Source organism: Oncorhynchus mykiss, chromosome 22, assembly GCF_013265735.2.
Source record: "Oncorhynchus mykiss isolate Arlee chromosome 22, USDA_OmykA_1.1, whole genome shotgun sequence".
Lineage (NCBI taxonomy): Eukaryota > Metazoa > Chordata > Actinopteri > Salmoniformes > Salmonidae > Oncorhynchus > Oncorhynchus mykiss.
Genome location: NC_048586.1, coordinates 27,000,790 through 27,026,168, shown reverse-complemented (window position 1 = coordinate 27,026,168; position 25,379 = coordinate 27,000,790). Strand labels below are relative to the sequence as shown.

Sequence of the window (25,379 nt, the reverse complement as noted above, 5' to 3'; positions counted from 1 at the left end):
TCATAACTGCATTGTTGGTTAATAAGGGCTTGTAAGTAAGCATTTTATTTGTACATCGACTCGGTACCCCTTGTATAGAGCCAAGTTATCATTACGAATTGTGTATTTGTTATTAGATTTATTTATGCATTTTACTTTTCTATGATCTTTCTCTCTACATTGTTGGGAAGGCCTGTAAGTTAGCATTATGTCTCTCTTTCCTTTACGAAGCATGTAACGAATACAATTTTATTAAATTTATGAGAAATCGGTGTCATTACACTGTGGTTGGGTATGACAGATGGCCATGCCGGGAGTGTGAAAGCGCACGCGGCTCTTAACCTGTTGAGTGTAGGGGGCAGTATTTTGATGTTTGGATGAAAAACGTACCCAAAAGAAACTGCCTATTTCTCAGGCCCAGAATCTAGAATATGCATATAATTGTCAGATTAGGCTAGAAAACACTCTAAAGTTTCCAAAACTGTCAAAATATTGTCTGTGAGTATAACAGAACTGATATTGCAGGCGAAAACCTGAGGAAAATCCAACCCGGAAGTGCTGTTTTTCCTGAAAGCTCTCTGTTCCATTGCCTGCCTTTGCTCCATTTAAAGGGATATCAACCAAATTCCTTTTCATATGGCTTCCCCATGATGTGAACAGTCTTTAGACATAGTTTCAGGCTTTTATTTTTTTAAATAAGCGAGAAAGATCACATTGCGTCATTGGATGGCTGGGTGCCAGCAGCGTTTTGCATGCGCAACAGCTTGGAGCAGACATTTTCTCTGTCTGTCCTATTGAAGAAGCTACAGTCCCTGTTTAAATATTATTGATTATATATTGTAAAAACAAACTGAGGATTGATTATAAAAAACGTTTGACATGTTTCTACGAACTTTACGGATATTATTTGGAATTTGACTGCCCCGTCGTGACCGCTCGAGCCTGTGGATTTCTGAACATAACGCGCCAACCAAATGGAGGTATTTTGGATAAAAAATAATCTTTATGGAACAAAAGGAACATTTGTGTAACTGGGAGTCTCGTGAGTGCAATCATCCGAAGATCATCAAAGGTAAGTAATTCATTTTATTGCTTTTCTGACTTGTGACCAATCTACTTGGCTGCTAGCTGTTTAATGTTTTGTCTGCTGAGAGAGATGACCTTACATAAACGGTTGGTATGCTTTCGCCGAAAAGCTTTTTTGAAATCTGACACGCCATGTGGATTAACAACAAGCTAAGCTGTGTTTTGCTACATTGCACTTGTGAATTAATTCAAATTAAATATTTTTTGTAATTTAATTTGAATTTGGCACACTGCAATTCAGCGGATGTTGACGAAAATGTTCCCGGTAACGGGATGGGTGCATCAAGAAATTAAGAGAAGACAAGCTATGTGCACACTGCACACAAAATGAGGTGGAAACTGAGCTGCAAAAAGTATGACCACAGAGACAAATATTTCCCTTAGATTACACAGACCCACAAAGAATTCGAAAACAAAAAAATATATTGATAAACTCTCATATCTATTGGGTGAAATACCAGTGTGCCATCACAGTAGCAAGATTTGTGACCTGTTTTCAAAAGAAAACGGCAACAAGTGAAACACAAACACCATTGTAAATACAACCTATAATTATATTTATTTTCCATTTTATACTTGAACTATTTGCACATCGTTATAACACTCTACTTAGCCATAATATAACATCTGAAATGCCTCTATTCCTTTGACTTTTGTGAGTGTAATGTTCACTGATAATTTTTTATTTGTTTATTTCACTTTTGTTTATTATCCATTTCACTTTCTTTGGCAATGTAAACATATGTTTCCCATGCCAATAAAGCACTTTGAATTGAATTGAATTGAATTGAGAGAGCGCTTTATCATACCCTAAAGGAGACGTGTGATATTTAAACACACCATCTTGGATAGAGTGGTGTCATATGGATCATATTAAGGATCACACAGGGCCATTTGCTATGTACTGTGGGGATTGCTCATGGAGAGAGAGATGGAGGCAGGGAGAGAGGAGGAGGAGGGTGGCCTTATCCTCTTCTCTACGGTCTTTATGGGCCACCATTTAAAAGCCCTAATTACGCTATCGATTTATCAGGGCTTTACAGTTACAGTACCCAGCTCCATGGGGAATACCACACACACATATCTCTTTATAAATGCAGTACAACACAGGCCTTTCTGTTATTGTAGAGGACCCTTATCTTGGCGGTGTAGAAATGTTATATTTAAGCAAATTTACTGCAATTCATCACATTTCTCCAATGTGTGAACTCATTCAAGACTGTTGGAAAAGTATTCCAGGTGAAGCTGGTTGAGAGAATGCCAAGAGTGTGCAAAGCTGTCACCAAGGCAAAGGGTGGCTACTTTGAAGAATCTCAAATATAAAATCTATTTTGATTTGTTCATCACTTTTTTGGTTTCTACATGATTCCATGTGTTATGTGATAGTTTTGATGTCTTCATTATTATTCTACAATGTAGAAAATAGTAAAAATAAAGAAAAAAAACCCTGGAATGAGTGTGTCCAAAACGTTGACTGGTACTGTACTTTAAATCTGGTTTTAGTCATTCAAGTTTACACTGAAAGCATTTCTGCTTCCCGAAAAAGTTTTTTTTTTTTTTTAAATGTTTATAAACATACATATTGTTTGGAAAAACGCTTAGGCGGCCCGACAAAGGATTTCAATGGCACAAAAATCCCTGCAAGCATTTATGCTCTGGTCCCAATAGGAAAAATGAATATGGTGGAGGAGATATGGTACACTACATATACAACAGTATGTGGACACCCCTTCAAATTAGTGGATTCGGCTATTCTAGCAACAACCGTTGCTGACAGGTGTATAAAATCGAGCACACAGACATGCAATCTCCATAGACAAACTACCCTGGGGCGGCAGGGTAGCCTAGTGGTTAGAGACTTGGACTAGTAACAGAAAGGTTGCAAGATCGAATCCCTGAGCTGACAAGGTAAAAATCTGTCATTCTGCCCCTGAACAAGGCAGATAACCCACTGCCTAGTTAAATAAAAGGTCAAATAAAAAAATGTAAATAAAAAAAACACTGTTGGCAATGTGCCAACATCTAGTGGAAAGCCTTCCCAGAAAAGTGGAGGCTGTTAAAGCAGCAAAGGGGGGACCAACTCCTATTAATGGCCATGATTTTGGAATGAGATGTTCAACAAGTGTCCACATACTTTTGGTCATGTAGTGTATATGGTGGGAATCTGAACATTGAAGATGGTTCTATTTCTAGGGACAACGGCTGAGTGGCATGACAATTACACACAATATCCCCTCTGCATGTAGTTTGTGTTCACATTTAAGTCAGATATTTTTCAAGACCCAGTGACATAATTGGCAGTTAGCCTAGTGGTTAGTGTTGGGCCAGTAACCAAAAGATCACTGGTTCGAATCACCGGAGCCGACAAGGTGAAAAATTTGTCGACGTGCCCTTGAGCAAGGCTATATGTCCAAGTAGAAACATTATAAGGCAGAGATGATTCCAGAGACGATATTGGTTGGACAGATGGTGTGTCACATTCCCATTCCATGACAAGATTGGTTAGACAATGTGACAGACGAGGAGTAACTAAAAGCGGTTGATGAAGAGTCTCAAGATTTTACAACATTTTGCAATAGCACGACACATAGCCATCCTCCCTCCTTGAAAACATTGCTGTTTATGACAGTTGGCCTTTGTTCTGTAGAGATATGATTGGTGCTCACAATCACAAAGTAATCAGGCAGCCGCCGTATAGCTATGAGTGTATGGCAGGCAGCATACTCTCTGAATGATAATTATGTGGAAACAAAAGGCTCATTGGGAGACAAAAGCAAGGTTTAGAGCAAATGGGCTTGCCTCGTGCCGCAGTAAGTGTTCTGACTAAGTGGCATTCAGAAAGGCATGATAGAGGTAATTATCTGGAAGAATGGACGGATGGGGGAAAACAGTCTCAGGTTGGCTGTCTGTCTGTCGGTCCCTACTCAGCATCGCAGAAAGAGCATCTGAACTATCAGACACATCTGTCTCCTAGATCTCCCTTTCACACAGAGAAGACCGTGACATAGGGACAGACAAAAGACAAAGATAAGGACACGCGCACCGGCACACACACACTCATCCACACCCCCCAACCCCACCCCTTCTCCCTCCTTCTGCCTCACCTCTCTGATCTTGTCTCGTTTTTCCTTGACGTCAGGCTCCACGGGGTCTCCATCGTTGACCCCCACCACCTTGGGCATGGGGACAGGGGGCAGGGGCTTGGGCACCTCCTTCTTCTTCTTTAGGTCCTCCACCACCTTGCTCTTTTCCGTCTGGATCTCAGCCCGCAGCTCGTCCCGGGACTTCCTCAGCTTCTCCTTGGCTTCCTGCAGCGCACGCTCGTGGTCTACACGAATCTTATCGCGCAGGCTCTCCTCCTCCTCCCTAAAGGGGCACAACAGGAAGTCAGCACACAGGTTACAACATAACCAGGAAGTGAATAACCTCAGACAGGAAGTGGGCACCTAAAAGGTACAGCAGGAAGTGGGCACCAAACAGTAAGATTCAAACATTGTCATACAATGGTAAAGTTAACCTTTCTTGGGTAGGGGGCAGTATTTTCACTTCCGGATGAAAGGTGTGCTCAAAGTAAACTGCCTGTTACTAGGATATGCATATAATTGGTAGATTTGGATAGAAAACACCCTAAAGTTTCAAAAATGGTTTAAATAATGTCTGAGTTTAACAGAACTGATATGGCAGCCGAAACCCCGAGGACAAACCATCCAACAACAAAAAATAATTTCAGCCTACCACTGTTTCTAATGGCTTTCATGTTTATTATGAGTACATGAAGTCCTCCCAGATTGCAGTTCCTAGGGCTTCCACTAGATGTCAACAGTCTTTAGAAAGAGTTTCAGGCTGGTTTTTGGAAAAATTAGCTAGAAGTTGTAGTTTTTCTAAGTGGCTTCCATTTTGGCTGTAGTGTTTCCATGCGCGTTCTTTGTTATTTATCTCCGGTAATGAACATACTATTCTCTGTCTTAAATTGTATTGTTTATTTACGTATTAGGGTACCGGAGGTTTGATTATAAATGTTGTTTGACTTGTTTGGATACGTTTATTGGTAACGTTTGGGATTAATTTTGTATGCATTTTGAAGGAGGGAAACCGGTGGATTATTGAATGAAGCGCGACAGCTAAACTGAGTTTTTATGGATATTAAGAAGGACTTTATCGAACAAAAGGACCATTTGTGATGTAACTGGGACCTTTTGGAGTGCCAACAGACAAGATCTTCAGAGGTAAGGCATTTATTATATCGGTATTTCTGACTTGTGTCAAACCTGCCTGGTTGAAAAATGTTATTCATGTTTTTGTATGCGGGGCACTGTCCTTAGATAATCGCATGGTGTGCTTTCGCTGTAAAGCCTTTTTGAAATCTGACACAGCGGCTGGATTAACAAGATGTTAAGCTTTATTGACGCTACCGTCCCACCTACCTGCCCCATAAGAAGTTAAGTAAAGATTTAGGCTACATGGTCAAGGCTTAGGATATTCCCTGGAGCCATGTACTGTGGAAAAGAAAATACAAAAAAGGATCAAAAGGAGACATTTTATCATCAACACTTTGCCTGCAAGGCCTACTTCAGGACAAAGAAGCAGCTGCAACGTCGACAATTTTTGTTCCTCTTTCAATCCTGTCCTCTTGCTGTTCTATAATATACCATTGTTGGAGACTAAAAAACAGGGATGTTCTACAATGCATTCGGAAAGTACTCACCCCTTGGCTTTTTCCACATTTTGTTATGTTACAGCCATTATTCTAAAATGGAATAAAAAATCCCTAATCAATCCACACACAATACCCCATAATGACATGACATTTTTGCAAACGTATACATTTTTTTAATTTTTTATACTTATACTAGTTTCTTATACTAGTTTCTTATTTACATAAGTGTTCAGACCCTTTGCTGTGAAACTCAAATTTGAGCTCAGGTGCACCTTGTTTCCATTGATCATTTCTACAACTTGATTGGACATGATTTGGAAAGCCACACCTGTCTATATAAAGGTCCCACTGTTGACAGAGCAAACCAAGCTATGAGGTTGAAGGAATTGTCCGTAGTCCGTAGAGTTCCGAGACAGGATTGTGTCGAGGAAGGGTACCAAAAAATGTTTGCAGCAATAAAGAACACAATGGCCTCCATCATTCTTACTTGGAAGAAGTTTGGAACCACCAAGAGACTTCCTAGAGCTGGCCACCCAGCCAAACTGGGTGGCCAGACGGAAGCCACTCCTCAGTAAAATACACATGACAGCCCAATTGGAGTTTGCCAAAAGGCACCTAAAGGACTCTCAAACCATGAAAAACCAGTTTCTCTGGTCTGATGAAACCAAGATTGAACTCTTTGGCTGAATGCCAAGCGTCACGCCTGGAGGAAACCTGGCACCATCCCTACAGTGAAACATGGTGGTGGCAGCATCATGCTGTGGGGATGTTTTTCAGAGGCAGGGACTGGGAGGCTAATCAGGATTGAGGGAGAGATAAACGGAGCAAAGTACAGAGAGAGATCCTTGATAAAAACCTGCTCCAGAGCGCTCAGGACCTCAGACTGGGGCGAAGGTTCACTTTCCAAAGACAGCGTAGGAATGGCTTCGGGACAAGTCTCTGAATCTCCTTAAACGGCCCAGCCAGAGCCCAGACTTGAATCCCATCTAACATCTCTGGAGAGACCTGAGAATAGTTGTGCAGCGACGCTCCCCATCCAACCTGGCAGAGCTTGAGAGGAACTGCAGAGAAGAATGAGAGAAACTCCCCAAATACAGGTGTGCCAAGCTTGTAGCATCATACACAAGAAGACTCTATGCTGTAAACGATGCTAAAGCTCTTCAACAAAGTACTGAGAAAAGGGTCTGAATTCTTATGTAAATGTGATATTTCAGTTTTTTACTTTTAACACATTGGAAAACATTTATAAAAACCTGTTTTTGCTTGGTCATTATCGGGTATTGTGTGTAGATTGATGAGGGGAAAACAATTTAATCAATTTTAGAATAAGGCTGTAACGCAACAAAAAATGGAAAAAGTCAAGGGGTCTGAAATACTTTCCGAATACACTATTTGAATTCTAAAATCAAAAGTGGTGCAGTCAGAAAGTGATTGAAATCTTATAGAATGACCCAACAACAAGAGGCAGGAGACAGCTTTCTAATACAAAAGAGAAAAGAGAAGTGAAACATTGTCATTCCACATGACCTGCGCGAGGGGACAAGATGTCCAATGTGTGTGTGGACTCAGCTGTGGGGCCCTGGAGATGCTGGCTGAGAACCTGAGGGCCGAACCTGACTGAGAGCAGGGGACGTGTGTGAGAGAAAGGGAGAGAACAGAACACTAAAAGCCATCCATTTTAGCAGCTGCAATACAAAGTACAACCTGACCCCACGGCAGGCAGGCAGGAGGGAGCAAGAGACTAACAGACCCAGGGGTACAGTGAAAAAAGTATAAAAATGCAGAGCAAAGAGAGAAAAGAGGAAAAAGAAGAAGGGAGCGACAGATAACAGAGAGCTAAAAAAAAAAGGGTCAGGTGGATACTGTGGGAATGGAGACGTGTGTTGATGACATCTGCCATTACAGCTCACTTCACTCAAGATGAGCCCTCAGGCTGGCAGAGGAGAGACAGCTGCACAATGAAGAGCTAGAAGAAAAGATGGGAGAAGAGAATGGAAGAGACCATTGGGGGAAGGGGGGTTAGGGATCACCTACTGTAGCACAGATATGAGCCATTTCACCGCAGCCACTAATTCACCAAGACAGACAGGCATTTTATACTAATTACCCTTCTTTAAGAGTAAACTGGCTGCCAGAATAGACACAGTGAAGGTCTGTTGTGTTTCATTACCATACAGTTCCCTAATGTGTGCCGATCCACTCTTCAGGACCAAAATAACAGCTCCACACTACTTACATAACGCTCAACTCAAAACATGAATACATTTTCATGTCGGTGTGTGTGTCTATCTGCAAACTTTAATTGATAGGAAATGTGTTTACACTGTGTGTGGTTAGAACTGACTCAGTCCAGATAAAGACACTGTCCTGGCAGTTCTATCCCACCGGAGGGCTGGAGTCCTATGCATTTATGAGTACGTCCTCACAAACATATACTCCTATATGATATTTATGTGATATTTAGTGCGATATGTTCACTGACTATTGCGGTCATGAGGGTTTACAGGGTTTACGTTAGGACAATGTGGCCACTGACAACGTGACCGTGAAGATTTTAATTTACCGGCCATTTGAGAAACTTACCAGACCCATATGAATTGGCTGTAAACCCATTAGGGCGTTCACCCACAGTGCTCAGAATTGCAGAAATCACTTTTAGATTATGGTAATTCATCTTAACAGAACATGCAACTCCTGTAATGAAGTAGCCAATAAAATGTCATTTCCAAACATTTGCCAAAATGCAATTCGTGGGAAAACACTGTGCTAAACAGCGCATCTAATGAGAGCAGTTCCATATGTGACAGAGATCAACATCTCTGTTAGAAACTTAGAGGGGGAATCTAAAGATGCAATAACCAGGATGGGACGCCAATATGACTAGGATTGTGCGTTTGGCTTCTGGACAATGAAATACAGTTGATAAGAAAACCAATAGAACAAGAGAGAAATGCTGGTTTCAACAGCATATGAGGAAGTCTTTATAAAATAACTGCCACCATGTTTCTATGGGTGGATTTTGCCTAGGCTACTTTGAAGCAAGTTAAGACATGCCTCACAATATGTGAAAATGTTAAGTACGTGTACAATTAAGTATTTTTTTCAAAATGCATACTGCCTTCAGGTCACATTGCAAAGTGTTGGTGATGCACTGATAGCCTGCCTACCGCTGCCTATGCACTTTAATGGCGAATGGGAGGCGCGATTCAATTACCAGAGAAATAAAAACTGTAGCGCTTTTTAAATCCTGGCCATCAAAATTGTTTTAAACACGCGATTTGTTAGAATTGTTGCACAATGACTGAGCTTATAAAAGCACGTTTCACCCCAGTAGCAACAAGTTGAGGAGCTGCAGCAGCATCTCTAGCGCGGTCTGACAAGTGATAGTCCGCTCAAAATATGCTGTGCACATGTGATAAATAAGACACATGATGACTAACTAAAAAATACACACGCACCAATATAATTCCACTAAATTTAGCAAATTAACCTATAGACCGATAAGCATGGCGGTCAAATGTATTTCCATCGAATAAATAAAAAGCATTATTTTGCAATGGGATCGTTTTTTCTCCCGGTCAATTTGGCCGGCAACAATTTTATTCATCAGCTTTTTCTTTTTTGTTATTAGCCAAAAGCTGGCAATTACCGGCAAAGGGAAACACTGTGTGTGTGTGTGACGTGGCAAGCAGTGTGAAATGAGTGTGTTTTCAGCCCCCCACTGTGCTCTAATGGCTTCAGAGGAGGACCTGTGAGAGGGAAAGGCCAGGATGACGACAGGAAACATTACTACACAGCACCGGGCCTAATGGGCGCACAAATACTCTTGTGGTAATGGATTCACCCATTAATCTGCCTGAACCTAGCCCTTTCTTGTGCTCTCTCCCTCATCCCTCGCTCTCTCCTCCTCGGAGCCATTCTGAGTCACTCTAGCGTCACAGTGATTTCATGCGAGGCTCATAATGTCAAACACTCAATTAAGAGCATGTCAACATCTGCCTGACTCATTTATCTTGACAAAGATGTGAGCCCAGGCCCGAGCAATCAAGCGCCCTGCCTAACCTGCATGTTTCCTTCATCAGACCAGAGCAATCACATCCACCTTACTGATTAGTGCCTCCAGTCATAATCACTTCCTGCTTTCATTAGCCTCTTCCAATGGCATTTCATCATCTTTTTTATTTATTTAATTTTTTACAATTATTCCTGTACAATGACATATAATACAATTGAACAGTAATTCATCCTACAGGATGTATTGTTTTTTTCTTGCCTATCAAGCCACTTTTAACCTCACCCCAATTTCCCCATCTACCCTCTCCCCCTCAACCCCACCCTCCCTCACATCTCTATCCTATGGATGGGAAAGCAGCACACAAATCAAACCAAGCAGGTCATGAACATAAATAACAACAGAAGAAACCAAGCAAAAACAAACAAAACAAATAATTATAATAAAATAGAAGTACAATTACTCAAACATTGGTATTTGCTCTAGGTATTTACACTTATTGGCCTAGATTTAGTGGTACATTTCAATTAATGTATCTATCATGAGCTTTTCCTAAGTAGCTGCTCCATCTGTCTTATTTCCTCACCTGCAGAGTTACTAAACAGTCTGCGACGGTGCCTCTCACAGCGGCCCTGGCGCCCCTAGGCCACTCCACATACAGATCCATCCTGACAGCAGCACAACAGACCACTCAGATCCAAGGTTTGCTAGTTAAATGGCTAGTTGGATCTGGTGTGCTAGAGCCAGGAGGGACCAAGCACCTGGGGCCACGAGGGCCAGAGGCACCCTTCCACAAAGATTGTTAGTCAGTAAGCATTTAGTTATTTTAGGGACTGTACAAATTCATACATTAAACCCTTTATGTTTAAAATATTCCAGGTATTCTGCCCATATACATAAAAATATCCTGGGTTTGCAGATTATATTATAAACGCACACTATCTAGCGCGATAATTACACAAACCTATGGGTAACTGTTAGAGAATCGGGTGACTCCCAGTGCAGAGCAATACATTTCTTTGCCGATATAAGGGCTAAATTACACAACTTCTGTTGATAGAAGTCACCTAAACTTTTATTGCCCTGGTAAAGTTGATTGATATACACTGAGATCCAAACAATATTATGCCGTCCCAATAATTAGATTACTCTGGACAGGCCCACAACATATGGAAAATAGTCCCCTTTTGTTTCTTACATCTCCAGCATAGGTAGGACATTTCTGTATACATTTTATGTACGTACAGGGGTATAATATACTCTATGTAGAATCTTAAATTGCAACATTTTATGTTTCAGATTGTACGAGCACAAATGACAAGTATCACAGATATTTTCCCCTTCCTAATTTGTAATACTTCCCAAGTTTGCTCCATGTTTGACACAGAGATTATTAGTGTTATCTGGGAAGAAATCAAGGCAGACATAAAATGAATTTCTAAATTGTATCTTCCTATTCCTCAGAGTCTTTTAGCATATTCAAATCATGTTGTTTGGTAAATACAAGATGTCTTATCTGTAAAAATGTAAAGAAATCCGAGGATGAGATGTTGTACAGTGTCTTCAGAATTTATTCAAACTCCTTGACTTTTTTTGTTATGTTACAGCCTTATTATAACATTTATAAAATTGTTTATTGTCCCCCATCAAATCTACACATAATACCCCATAATGAAAGCAAAAACAGGTTTAGACATTTTTGCAAAATTGTATAAAAAATCAAAATCAAATTTACATAGACTACCATTCAAATGTTTGGGGTCACTTAGAAATGTCCTTGTTTTTGAAAGAAAGGCACATTTTTGGTCCATTAAAATAACATCAAATTGATCAGAAATACAATGTAGACATTGTTAATGTTGAAATTACTATTGTAGCTGGAAATGGCAGATTTTTTATGGAATATCTACAGAGGCTCATTATCAGCAACTATCACTCCTGTGTTCCAATGGCACGTTGTGTTAGCTAATCCACGTTTATCATTTTAAAAAGGCTAATTGATCATTAGAAAACCCTTTTGCAGTTGTTAGCACAGCTGAAAACTGTTGTCCTGATTAAAAAAGCAATACAACTGGCCTTCTTTAGACTAGAGAGTGAGAGGCCCTGGTGCAGCCAAAGGACAAGTACATTAGAGTGTTTCGTTTGAGAAACAGACGCCTTACAAGTCCTCAACTGGCAGCTTCATTAAATAGTACCCGCAAAACACCAGTCTCAACATCATCAGAGAAGAGGTGACTCCGGGATGCTGGCCTTCTAGGCAGAGTTCCTCTGTCCGGTGTCTGTGTTCCTTATCTCATATTAATCTTTTATTTTTATTGGCCAGTCTGAGATGAGGCTTTTTCTTTCCAGCTCTGCCGAGAAGGTAGGCATCCCGGAGTCGCCTTTTCGCTAACTCTATTCCAAACTTCTTCCATTTAAGAATGATGGAGGCCAATGTGTTCTTGTGGAACTTTAATGCTGCAGTCATTTTTTGGTACCCTACCCCAGATCTGTGCCTCGACACAATCCTGTCTCTGGGCTCTACGGACAATTCCTTCAACCTCATGTCTTGGTTTTTGCTCTGACATGCACTGTCAACTGTGGGACCTTATATAGACAGGTGTGTGAGCATGATCAATGGAGCAGGATGCACTGTAGCTCAATTTCGAGTCTCAAAGCAAAGGTTCTGAATACTTATGAAAATAAGGTATTTCTGTTTATTTTTAAATACATTTTCAAAAATGTCTGAAAACATGTTTTCGCTTTGTCAGTATGGGGTATAGTGTGTAGAAAGGTGATTTTTAATTAATTTCTCAATTTTAACATAAGGCTGTAATGTAATGGGTCTGAATACTTTCCGAAGACACTGTACATGGACTGTAGTTCATTCAAATAAAGAAATGAACCTTTGGAAATGAGATGGACTTCTATGATGCCTCTATCATACCAAGGCTTAAAGTTGAGCTGACAGCGTTTTAACTACTTTGTAGATATGAAACAGAGACATTCATAAGTAAAAAAAGATAAAATTCCCAGTTTATGCTTAAAAAACAACTTAGAGGTTTTAAAAATAGGTTCTATATGACTCAATTCCATGACATACAGTAATGCATTTTTTGCAAAATCGATGGATGCAGTTCAATGCATGATAAATATAATTCACCAATACATTTCTTGATAGTCACAAAATATTGCTTTCGGGTTGTAAATCACAGCTGGCCTTGCATATTCATGTTTGCTGCCTCCACCCATTCGGGATGCAATGTTTCAGTTTCAATTACTTAATATTTTGAACAAAAACGGACGACTGGGAATGTCAATACAATCAAACTAGCAGGAGCAATGCTCACAAGTCAGTCAGTCATAACGTGGCTAATAAGCTAGCGCACATGTGTCAAACACAAGGCCAGCGGGCCAAATATGACACAAGAGAGTATAAAATGAGACAACAGCTATTTTATGAAATTGCAGCCTGATGCGCTCGCATCGGTGAATTCAACTTCAATTGCGCTGCTTTCGTCTGTCACGTTTACAGCGGACAAAAAAACAAAACGCTTTAAGTTCAAAATGTAACAAGAAACCAATACAGTTGAAGTCAGAAGTTAACATACACTTAGGTTGGAGTCATTAAAACTTGTTTTTCAACCACTCCACAAATGTCTTTTTAACAAACAATAGTTCTGGCACGTCGGTTAGGACATCTACTTTGTGCATGACACAAGTCATTTTTCCAACAATTGTTTACAGACAGATTATTTCACTTATAATTAACTGTATCACAATTCCAGTGGGTCAGAAGTTTACATACACTAAGTTGACTGTGCCTTTAAACAGCTTGGAAAATTTCAGAAAATTATGTCATGGCTTTAGAAGCTTCTGATAGACTCAAATGATGTCAATTAGCCTATTGGAGGTGAGGTACACCTGGATGTATTTCAAGGCCTACCTTCAAACTCAGTGCCTCTTTGCTTGGCATCATGGGAAAATCAAAATAAATCAGCCAGGACCTCATAAAAATAATTGTAGCCCTCCACAAGTCTGGTTCATCCTTGGGAGCAATTTCCAAATGCCTGAAGGTACCATGTTCATCTGTACAAACAATAGTACGCATGTATAAACACCATGGGACCACCCAGCTGTCATACCACTCAGGAAGTAGATGCGTTCTTTCTCCTAGAGATGATAGACGCGTTCTGTCTCCTAGAGATGAACGTACTTTGGTATGAAAAGTGCAAATCAATCCCAGAACAACAGCAAAGGACCTTGTGAAGATGCTGGAGGAAACAGGTACAAAGTATCTATATCCAGAGTAAAACAAGTCCTATATCAACATAACCTAAAAGGCTGCTCAGCAAGGAAGAAACCACTGCTCCAAAACCAGACTACGGTTTGCAACTGCACATGGGGACAAAGATCGTACTTTTTGGAGAAATGTCCTCTGGTCTGATGAAACAAAAATAGAACTGTTTGGCCATAATGACCATCATTATGTTTGGAGGAATACTTACAAAGTTGTGGCAAAATGGCTTAAGGACAACAAAGTCAAGGTATTGGAGTGGCCATCACAAAGTCCTGACCTCAATCCTATAGAAAATTTGTGGGCAGAACTGAAAAAGGGTGTGCGAGCAAGGAGGCCTACAAACCTGACTCAGTTACACCAGCTATCAGGAGGAATGGGCCAAAATTCACCCAACTTATTGTGGGAAGATTGTGGAAGGCTACCCGAAATGTTTGACCCAAGTTAAACCATTTAAGGCAATGCTATCAAATACTAATTGAGTGTATGTAAACATCTGACCCACTGGGAATGTGATGAAATAAATAAAAGCAGAAATAAATCACTCTACTATTATTCTGACATTTTACATTCTTCATATAAAGTGGTGATCCTCAGAAGAAGAAATCATACACATGCAGACCTCTAACAGGGAGCGTGTGGCTTTTTCACACAGCTTCAGAGAATCCATGAATGATAGCCTATGTGAACATCCAATGTATATTTAAGACTTGTTCATATCCCCCATCCTCCTGCCTCTATTTCCCTCTCTCACACACACACACAGGGACAATCTCATCTAAATGTCGGCGTAGTGGTCACTGGCTTATGGTTGTGTCTGAGGTACAGGGATCAAACCTTTTTCAGGAGCAGGGAGCCTTCATTCCCCGGGGCTGGCTAGCATTAGGTCTCTGCCTCTCTGAGGCTTGTGGTCTGGGGGGCTCGGGGCAGAATGACTCACTGCCTTAGCTACCCACAGAGAGCCTTCACCACTGCACTGTTCAGTATGGCCATTAGGCTTTGATCAGAGCTCATTCTGTGTGAGAAGAAAGCCAGCCAGGGAAAGATAGTTTTTTTATTTTATATAATGGTGCCTGAGTTTTCACTGCAGCGTTTAGCAGATGAGCCAGAGATGAGATAACATGGATCTTTTCAGAAAGAGAACAGGCCCTGATGGAAGTCTAGCATTCTCTAGCTGCCAATCCCTGCTATTGTCAACAATGTTATGTGCCCCAAAAAGCTATTTAAGGGATAATCCACTCCAGAAATGTCACTCATGAAATGCCTGTCAATTTGGTGATAGTCTATGTTCTATGAGTCAGTAAAATAACTATTATTTAACTTCTAAGTGGTCCGTTTGTGAAATCAGGAAATCGTGTTGTAACACATCATAAGGTTCCCATCACTGGAGATAACGCTTTTAAAACAATTACCTGCACTCCAGATTTGACAATCAGCCAATAGATGGTATGGGCATACTTGTCTGGAACACATACATCTGTCTATACGGTCATGACAAAGTGTAGTGGACCAAATTATTCAACTCATTCTTTCACCGACTTAAGCTGTTGCTTAGGGCCATAGGGGGCCACGATAAAATAGAATGTTGTTGGAACTCAGTCGGGATATCAACTTACTATTGAGAGTAAGAATTGTAGAATACACCAGGTGCAATTTCAAAATTTGGTTGTGCACAAGCAGTTCTTCTCTTATGTCAGTCACTGACAGTCACTCAATTAGCCATGTCATCTAACATGTTTTAGACTGGTAAGTTAGTCTAGCCACTTATCTAAACTTGTAGTAACTTTTGTCGAATACCGACCAGGCACGTGCTAAGGGGCCCTGACTTCCAGGGGTGCCCCATTGATTTTGTTAGTCATTCTCACTCACATCATATTAACATAATAAGTCACCACAAAATCTGTAGAATTGCTGGAAATTAGTTTTAAAACTGAAAAGAACATCTCTCCACCCCATGGCAAAATGTGTAGAATTGCAGAAAACTTGCTTTAAAAAAAAAGATCCAATGCAGCAGTTCTCAATATCAAATAATTAAGTACCTTACTGTCAATGTTTTCAATTAAAATGGTAAAAAATCTAAACAAAAATAGCCTCTTAGCAGAGAGCAATTTCTCAAGCAAGAATTTCACTTGGACTGTCTTAGAGTGGTCTGAGTGGTGAGGGGAAAACTTGCCGTTATTGGCAGAGAGGTTTGGAACCTTCTTTCTTATTGGTCTATTAACTAATTTTCCACAAGGTGATGTCACCATGTAAGGCCAAAACTCCATCCCACTAAAACAGGCTGAAGTTTCGGGTGGCCTTTTCAAATAGCTCTTACACTAAAAGAGCATTATCATCATGTTTACAATATAGTCCAACCTCCGTTTGGAAAGATGTATAAAAGACAAACACAAATCACGTTTTGACTGCACTGGGCCTTTAAAACAAAACAAAAAATGATATGGGAAAGGGGGATGGATACCTATTCAGTTGTACAACTGAATGCCTTCAACTGAAATGTGTCCTCCGCATTTAACCCAACCCCTCTGTATCAGAGAGGTGCGGAGGGCTGCCTTAATCAACATCCACGTCATCGGCGCCCGGGGAACAGTGGGTTAACTGCCTTGATCAGGGGCAGAACGACAAATGTTTACCTTGTCAGCTCAGGGATTCGATCCAGCAATCTTTCGGTTATTGGCCCAACGCTCTAACCACTAGGCTATCTGCTGCCCCATGGCAAAATGTGTATAATTGCAGGAAATTAACTTTAAAACAAACATTTCTCTCCACCTTCAAGAGGGGGGCTAATGAAATGTTTTGCCACAAGGTGGTGGCCCCCCAACCAAAACTTGCTTAGGGCCCCCCAAAAAGCTAGAGGTTTATTTATTATTGTGTGTAGCTACAATTACTAGATAGAACCTTGCTAGCCAGTCAGCCAGCCCAGAGAGAGAGCATTGCATTGTGGGTTTTGTAATCAACTTGAGCTGCAACAGATTTCCACATGTTCGTACCAACCTTATTAAAACAGTATTTAACATTTCTTCACAAAAAATCATTTCCAGAGTTAACGCTGTGAATCATAGGAATTAGAGGTTTTGGGAGAATTATTTAATTTAGAATGCTGTGGAAAAATTGCGCTACTAGACAAAACAGTATCCAACATAAGTGTGTCCCTGACTCCATACCTTTGTGCCAAGTAGTTTGTGTCCCCAATCCCCATATCCTTAAACCTGGCACACACACACCCCAGTATCCCTAATAACTACCCTCTCCTACTTTCTGCTCTCTCCACAGCTCTCTGTTTGGTCGTGTTCCATCTTTCCATCTGTGTGGGTCCTGATAACATCAGTCCAGATGGACAGTGGGTTTAGAGTTACTCATCTCCAGTTCTGGACCAGGCATATGCTCTTTAGACCAGGATTAGGGGGGAATGGGTAAGCCTTCGCTTTTTTCACCTCAATTTTCCTACTGACTATTTACAAGGTAGCGGAAAGGGAATTAACAACAGGGATTTAAGGCGCAGCAGCATGCTGGGTTAGCTAGCTAGTGTTGACAGCACCAGCAAGCAACACAGAGAGAGAGGGGGAGGAACAGAGTGTGTGAGCGAAAGAGGATTTTCCAATGTAGAGATGCTGTTTTGGGGGTTGACATGAATAATGTAATGCCATGAAACACTTCCGCTGCACCCAGGTGTCTCACACCCATGGAAATGACTTCATCCATTGGTCTCCCGTTCCATAGAATTAATTACATCTGGCGGCTCAGAGGATTTGATAGCTGATTCACACAGCGTCTTTCCCTCTCTCTCATTGTGCCGGGGTCTTCAAACTGCAGCCATCTTCGCTGGTTTCAGATCCTATTTATTTTGAGAATCAGTCATTTGCTCTGGAAATCACGCCCATGCTCCGATCATTTGAAATCGTTTCCCCTCTTTGCGAGGAATACATGAATGTCAAGCAGGTGGAAGAGGGGCGTTCTAAATACCAAGAGGTGCAGAATGCATAATGTCCACTGTTCAAAGTCCACTTCAGTGTCTCAAACCAGATCAAGCTTCTTTGTTAAAGAGATGTAAAAAAGTGAAATTTCTGTTTTTGTTGTATACATTTGCAAACGATTCTAAAATCCTGTTTTTTTCATTGTGTGGTAGTGTGTGTAGATTGATGAGTGGGGGAAAAAAACATTTAATCCATTTTAGAATAAGGCTGTACGTTAGCAAATATGGAAAAAGTTAAGGGGTCTGACTACTTTGAGAATACACTGTATACCAGCCTCCACCCTTCTGAGAAGGCTTTCCACTAGATGTAGGAACATTGCTGCGGGGACCTGCTTTCATTCAGCCACAAGAGCATTAGTGAGGTCAGGGACTGATTTTGGGAGATCAGGCCTGGCTCGCAGTCAATGTTCCAATTCATCACAAAGGTGTTTGATGGGGTTGAGGTCAGGGCTCTGTGCAGGCCAGTCAAGCTCTTCCACACCAATCTCGACAAACGATATCTGTATGGACCTCGCTTTGTGCACAGGGGAATTGTCATGCTGAAAAAGGAAAGGGCTTTCCCCAAACTGTTGCCACAAAGTTGGAAGCACAAAATCATCTATAATGTCATTGTAGGCTGTAGGGTTAAGATTTCCCTTCACTGGAACTAAGGGTGCCTAGCCTGAACCATGAAAACCAGCCCCAGACCATAAGTCCTCCTCCACCAAACTTCACTGTTGGCACTATACATTGGGGCAGGTAGCGTTCTCCTGGCATCCACCAAACCCAGATTAGTTTGTCAGTCTGCCAGATGAAATGTGATTCATTACTCCAAAGAACATGTTTTTACCGTTTCAGAGTCCAAAGGCGAGAGTCACACTACCTGCTTTACACTACTCCAGCCGACGCTTGGCATTGCGCATGGTGATCTTAGGCTTGTGTGCTGCTGCTCAGCCAAGGAAAACCATTTCATGAAGCTCCCGACGAACAGTTCTTGTGCTGACACTGCTTCCAGAGTCAGTTTAGAACTCAGTAGTGAGTGTTGCAACCGAGGACAGATGATTTTTACACACTACGTGCTTCAGCACTTGGCAGTTCAGTTCTGTGAGCTTGTGTGGCCTACCACTTCCTAGACGTTTCCAATTACAATAACACTTACAGTTGACAGGGGCAGGTCTAGGAGGGCAGAAATCTGACGAACTGACTTGTTGGAAAGGTGGCATCCTATGACTGTGAAATGTTCAAAGTCACTGAGCTCTTCAGCAAGGCCATTCTACTACTGCCAATGTTTGTCTATGAGATTGCATGGCTGTGTGCTCAAATTGTATACACCGGTCAGCAACGGGTGTGGCTGAAATAGCCAAATCTACTACTTTGAAGGGGTGTCCACATACAGTATATATACACACACACAATAATCTCAGTTTGAATTAATTTACTAAATTGACAGGAGTCATAGTGGAGTGTAGACTACAGCTCCTTTCGGTTGGATGGCAGTTATGAAACAAGCTATGAAGCTAAAGTGCTGCACAGCCAGCCATGGCATCACCCCACCCCCCCGTCCATCCGTTGTTTTTGAGAAAGCATTGTGTTCCAGACAGACATGCAAACACAAACAAGTGTTTCTCTCAAGGATGCACATTGCCACCATTAGCGAGCTGGAGCTGCTATAGGCTGACAAACAGAGACAAAGTGAGAGATACTCCAACAGGCGCTGACGACTGGTTTACACACACACACACTCAGCGCTACTAAGGGAGAGGCTGGCACAGTGGCAGGATGACACTCTGTCGTCCCGTAAGTAATGAGCAGGATACTGGAGAGTCTCCTCCATTTGTCTCTCCCCACCCCTAGGGAGGTCTGGGCTAATCAGCGCTGTGTGACGGTGCACTGAGTCCAAAACGATCCAAGCTTCATTTACTGTTTCAGCCACAGGCCCTGTGGTTCACTCACAGTGGAGTCGGACTGCTGCAGTATGGCGTGTGTGTGTTGAACTAAATTGATCGGCTTTTCAGCCATGTGCTCTGTATTCATGGATTCTTGCATGGCTTCTTGCGCTTCAGACATGTTTTCCTCTAGGGCAAACATGTTGTTTTCAGGCATGGTCTTCATGGCCATGTATTATAGTCTAGTCATAGACATATTTCAGTCGTTTATTTCTATGGCTGTCTTTCTTCTATAGCCAAGAACACCTCTCAGCCATGTAAGGTGATGTTCTCTAGGGATTTGTTTGCGTTGCTCCCTCTCAGCAGTGTCTGTCTCTACCCTCCTCCTCGCCAGGCAGGTGTGCAGTGTGGCCCCAGTGGTGGAGCTCCGACTTCATTAGCCAGAGCCGCAGGTGAGCTCTGTGATGACATTGAAAAACTGTTGCTGGCAACAGCACAGTCACAAGCTACAACACAGTAACATTTAGGATCAGGATGTATTACACACACTGTTTACAGCTTGAATACAATCTTGTAATGGTCAGAGACACACAAAACCCTCTACAGGAAGTCCATAAGAATCCCACATCAAGGGCCATTAAGTTGCCTAAACATTTCATGGTGGCAGAAACTAGTAGAGAGAGACCTGAGTGCCTAAGAACAGAGGCCCTGCCAGAGACTCTGGGTCATAAGTGAAACACACAGAATACATTATTCATGGACAGCCAGCAACGCTGACCCCGGTACAGTGTATTCACAAAGCGAAATCCCTGTGACGTGACAGTCTTTCACCATGGATGCAACCAACTGAACGTGAGCCCCCCTCATGCAGCAACACGTAGCGCTGCCAGCTTTCCAACAGTCTAAGAGGGTGCAGCTGTGCACTACATGATGGGGGAAAACAGGAGCAGATAAGAGACAAAAACAAGAGGGGAAATGAGACATAGGGAGCTGATCTGATAAAAACACAACAGCATGTTAATAGAAATTATGAAGAAACAAAAGCCTTCCCAGCGCTCTGCATGGTGTTAGCGGTTACACCGATTTCACATGATGAAAAACTCTTGAGAGAAGAAGCAGCAGCACAGGCCTATTAGTAGTAGGCCTCACCATGTATGACGAGACAGCAGTGTCCATGGTGAACAGGAGGCGTTTAGCTACATACTGTTAGCCAGCGGATGAGAAGCCCAGTTCAGAAGTTCAGATACACACTAGCCTCCTACTCAGTGTGATTGGCTGACTATCAACTGATGTTTCACCAGATCTGCAATCCAATATGTTTTGCTTTATGAGAGTTGTGTGTGTATGTGCACACACGTGTATTAGTGTGTCTACAGTGCCTTCAGAAAGTATTCAGACCCCTCGACTTTTTACACATTTTGTTATGTTAGCCTTATCCAAAATTGGTTTTTTCCCCCCTCATCTACACACAATACCCAGTAATGACAATGCAAAAATAGGTTTTTAGAAATGTTTGCTGATTTTATATAAAATAAATAAAAAATGAAATGTCACATTACATAAGTATTCCAACCCTTTACACAGTACTTTGTTGAAGCACCTTTGGCAGTGAATACAGCATAGTCTTCTTGGGTATGACGCTACAAGCTTGGCACCCCTGTATTTGGGGAGTTTCTCCAATTCTTCTCTGCAGATCCACTAGAGCTCTGTCAGGTTGGATGGGCCACTCAATGACATTCAGAGACTTGTCCCGAAGCCACTCCTGTGTTGTCTTGGCTGTGTGCTTAGGGTCGTGGTCCTGTTGGAAGGTGAACCTTCGCCCCAGTCTGAGGTCCTAAACGCTCTGGAGCAGATTTTCATCTATTCTCTCTTTGTACTTTTCTCTGTTCATTTTTGCCTCATTCCTGACTGGTCTCCCAGTCCCTGCCATCAAAAAACCTCCCGAGAGCATGATGCTGCCACCACCATGCTTCACCATAGGGATGGTGCCAGGTTTCCTCCACACGTGACGCTTGGCATTCAGGCTAAAGAGTTCAATCTTGGTTTCATCAGACCAGAGAATCTTGTTTCTCATGGTCAGAGTATTTAGGTGCCTTTTGGCAAACTCCAAGTGGACTCATGTGCCTTGTACTGAGAAGTGGCTTCCGTCTGGCCACTCTACCATAAAGGCCTGATTGGTGGAGTGTTGCAGAGATGGTTGTCCTTCAGGAAGGTTCTCCCATCTTCACAGAGGAACTCTGGAGCTCTGTCAGAGTGACCATCAGGTTCTCCCCCGATTGCTTAGTTTGGCTGGGTGGCCAGCTCTAGGAAGATTCTTGGTGGTTCCAAACTTCTATTTAAGAATGGAGGCCACTGTGTTCTTGGGGACCTTCAATGCTGCAGAATTTTTTTGTTACCCTTTTCCAGATCTGTGCCTCAACACAGTCCTGTCTTGGAGCTCTACAGACAATTCCTTCGACCTCATGGCTGGGTTTTTGCTCTGACATGCACTGGCAACTGTAGGACCTTACATAGACAGGAGTGTTATTTTTCAAATCATGTCCAATCAATTGAATTGACCACAGGTGGACTCCCATCAACTTGTAGAAACATATCAAGGATGATCAATGGAAACAGGATGCACCTGAGCTCAATTGTCATAGCAAAAGGGCTGAATACTTGTATTTTTTATTTAATACATTTGCAATCATTTCTAAAAACCTATTTCCGCTTTGTCATTATGAGGTATTGTGTGTAGATTGCTGAGGAGTTTTTTACATAATCCATTTTAGAATAAAGCTGTAACGTAACAAAATGTGAAAAAAGTCAAAGGGTCTGAATACCTTCCCGAAAGCACTGTATGTGGGTGTATTCTTTTTATTAATGGTTCAGTGCAACGGCCCACTCAAAATACAAACCCAAAAATCTGCAGATGTATCAAGTCATATGCTGTGTGTCTGACATAGACAATGAAGCGCGGAACAGAGGTATGATTCCTGCGATCACACTAATGATGATAAATTAGCAGACTGAAGTGTCAGCCCGAACTATGATCCAGAGGTGCTATGCTACATTTAGATGAATTGGAGGGCAAGGCCACAGCTGCTGTATATGTGCCAACTAGTGTTGGGGAAAAAGACAATACGGTTACATATCGGGATATCATTTTTTATTGTTTTGACAATATCGCAATATTATTTGTGCGCTAGTTGGCTTTACCTGCACCAAAACTCCAGTATTTTTCCTTCATAGCTTGTTGTCCATCTTCTTTTGAAATCAAAATGTGTTTTATCATGGCTCACTTGTCCTTCTGCAGCAGACATATGGTGAACAATATGTTTGGAACATATATTCGCAACAAAATCACAGTATCGAATCGCAATACATATAGAATGATGAGAATCACAATACCTATCGTATCGGCACCTAAGTATCGTGATAATATCGTATCATGAGGTCCCTGGCAATTCAATAGGTCCCTGGCATGGCAATAAGAGATGAAGGGGTTACCGTGGCAATAAACCTGATTATTGGCGATGCATTGCTGGGGCGGTTGATGTAATTACGTTTACCTGTGGCTTAGTGCAACCACAGCTCTGGCATTGAGTTCTCTCTGGCAGAGACTGATTCTGCTGCACCTACTACGGAAGAGGAGCACACTCGCTATTTTTCAATTTATGAATTGATCCCAACCCTGGTAAGTGTGGCTCAAGTATGATGACACTGGTTGGGCAAAATGTTTCTTCGAGAGACCAAGTACAATCTCTTACTGACTTGGAAGACAAAGATGTTCCTTGTTCAAAAAAACTATTAAGTGTCCTCTTGTGCAATGGTTTGACCTACATTTTATGGACAATAACATAAATGATACCTACGAATATATGGGACCCGATTCAGGAAACTAGGTGTATGTTGCAAGTCACGACTTCACCGGAGAGCCGTTAGGTCTTTCATTTTTTTTATTTTATCAAAATGCTTTTTTTGGCAGAAATGCCTTCTCAAACATGTGAACTTTCATGTGCCTTAAAAACAAACTTGTACGAGATCTGTAAATACGAATACAATTGTTAAATTACGAGCCTTGTGGGTTAAGCCACAGAAAGAGAGAGCAACCTTCCCACTAGCCATGTTCGGATTGGTCTGCCATAGAAGCTCGTCAGTCTGTGTTGGTAATCCTGTCGAACGCAACTTTTTTTTAAATGTACTGTGTAGTGGAGCTGCATAAGTGTTGCTCTCCACATTCTGGAGGATCAAGTTTTGAAATCAGTGTAATTAAGGACCAGCTGATATCATGTCAGTGATTCTCTCGTTAACACAGGTGTGAGTGTTGATGAGGACAAGGCTGGAGATCACTCTGTCATGCTGATTGAGTTCGATTAACAGAGTGGAAGCTTCAAAGGGAGGGGGGTGCTTGGAATCATTGTTCTTCTTCTGTCAACCATGGTTACCTGCAAGGAAACACGTGCCGTCATCATTGCTTTGCACAAAAAGGGCTTCACAGGCAAGGATATTGCTGCCAGCAAGATTACACCTAAATCAACCATTTATCGGATCATCAAGAACTTCAAGGAGAGTGGTTCAATTGTTGTGAAGAAGGCTTCAGGGCACCCAAGAAAGTCCAGCAAGCGCCAGGACTGTCTCCTAAAGTAGATTCAGCTGCGGGATCGGGGCAACACCAGTACAGAGCTTGCTCAGGAATGGCAGCAGGCAGGTGTGAGTGCATCTGCACGCACAGTGAGGCAAATACTTTTGGAGGATGGCCTGGTATCAAGAAGGGCAGCAAAGAAGCCACTTCTCTCCAGGAAAAACATCAGGGACAGACTGATATTCTGCAAAAGACACAGGGATTGGACTGCTGAGGACTGGGGTAAAGTCATTTTCTCTGATGAATCCCCTTTCCGATTGTTTGGGCATCCAGAAAAAAGCTTGTCCGGAGAAAACAAGGTGAGCGCTACCATCAGTCCTGTGTCATGCCAACAGTAAAGCATCCTGAGACCATTCATATGTGGGGTTGCTTCTCAGCCCAGGGAGTGGGCTCACTCACAATTTTGCCTAAGAAAACAGCATGAATAAAGAATGGAACCAACACATCCTCCGAGAGCAACTTCTCCCAACCATCCAGGAACAGTTTGGTGACGAACAATGCCTTTTCCATCATGATGGAGCACCTTGCCATAAGGCAAAAGTGATAACTAAGTGGCTCAGAGAACAAAACATCAATATTTTGGGTCCATAGCCAGGAAACTCCCCAGACTTTAATCCCATTGAGAACTTGTGGTCAATCCTCAAGAGGCGGGTGGACAAACAAAAACCCTCAAATTCTGACAAACTCCAAGCATTGATCATGCAAGAATGGGCTGCCATCAGTCAGGATATGGCCCAGAACTTAATTGACAGCATGCCAGGGCGGATTGCAGAGGTCTTGAAAAAGAAGGGTCAACACTGCAAATATTGACTCTTTACATCAACTTCATATAATTGTCAATAAAAGCCTTTGACACTTTACTTATTAAATGCTTGTAATTATACTTCAGTATTCCATAGTAGCATCT

General features: G+C 41.9%; 1 protein-coding gene across 3 annotated transcripts in view; it reads right to left on the bottom strand.

Annotated features, from left to right (window-relative positions):
- Positions 1-25,379, bottom strand: part of LOC110501661 (mannosyl-oligosaccharide 1,2-alpha-mannosidase IB) — a 121,488-nt gene that overhangs the window by 88,054 nt on the left and 8,055 nt on the right. For all 3 annotated transcript variants that reach the window (XM_036959011.1, XM_036959012.1, XM_036959013.1), the window contains one exon: positions 4,170-4,431. In XM_036959011.1, the coding sequence (XP_036814906.1) occupies positions 4,170-4,431 (262 nt within the window). The remainder of the gene's footprint in view (positions 1-4,169; positions 4,432-25,379) is intronic.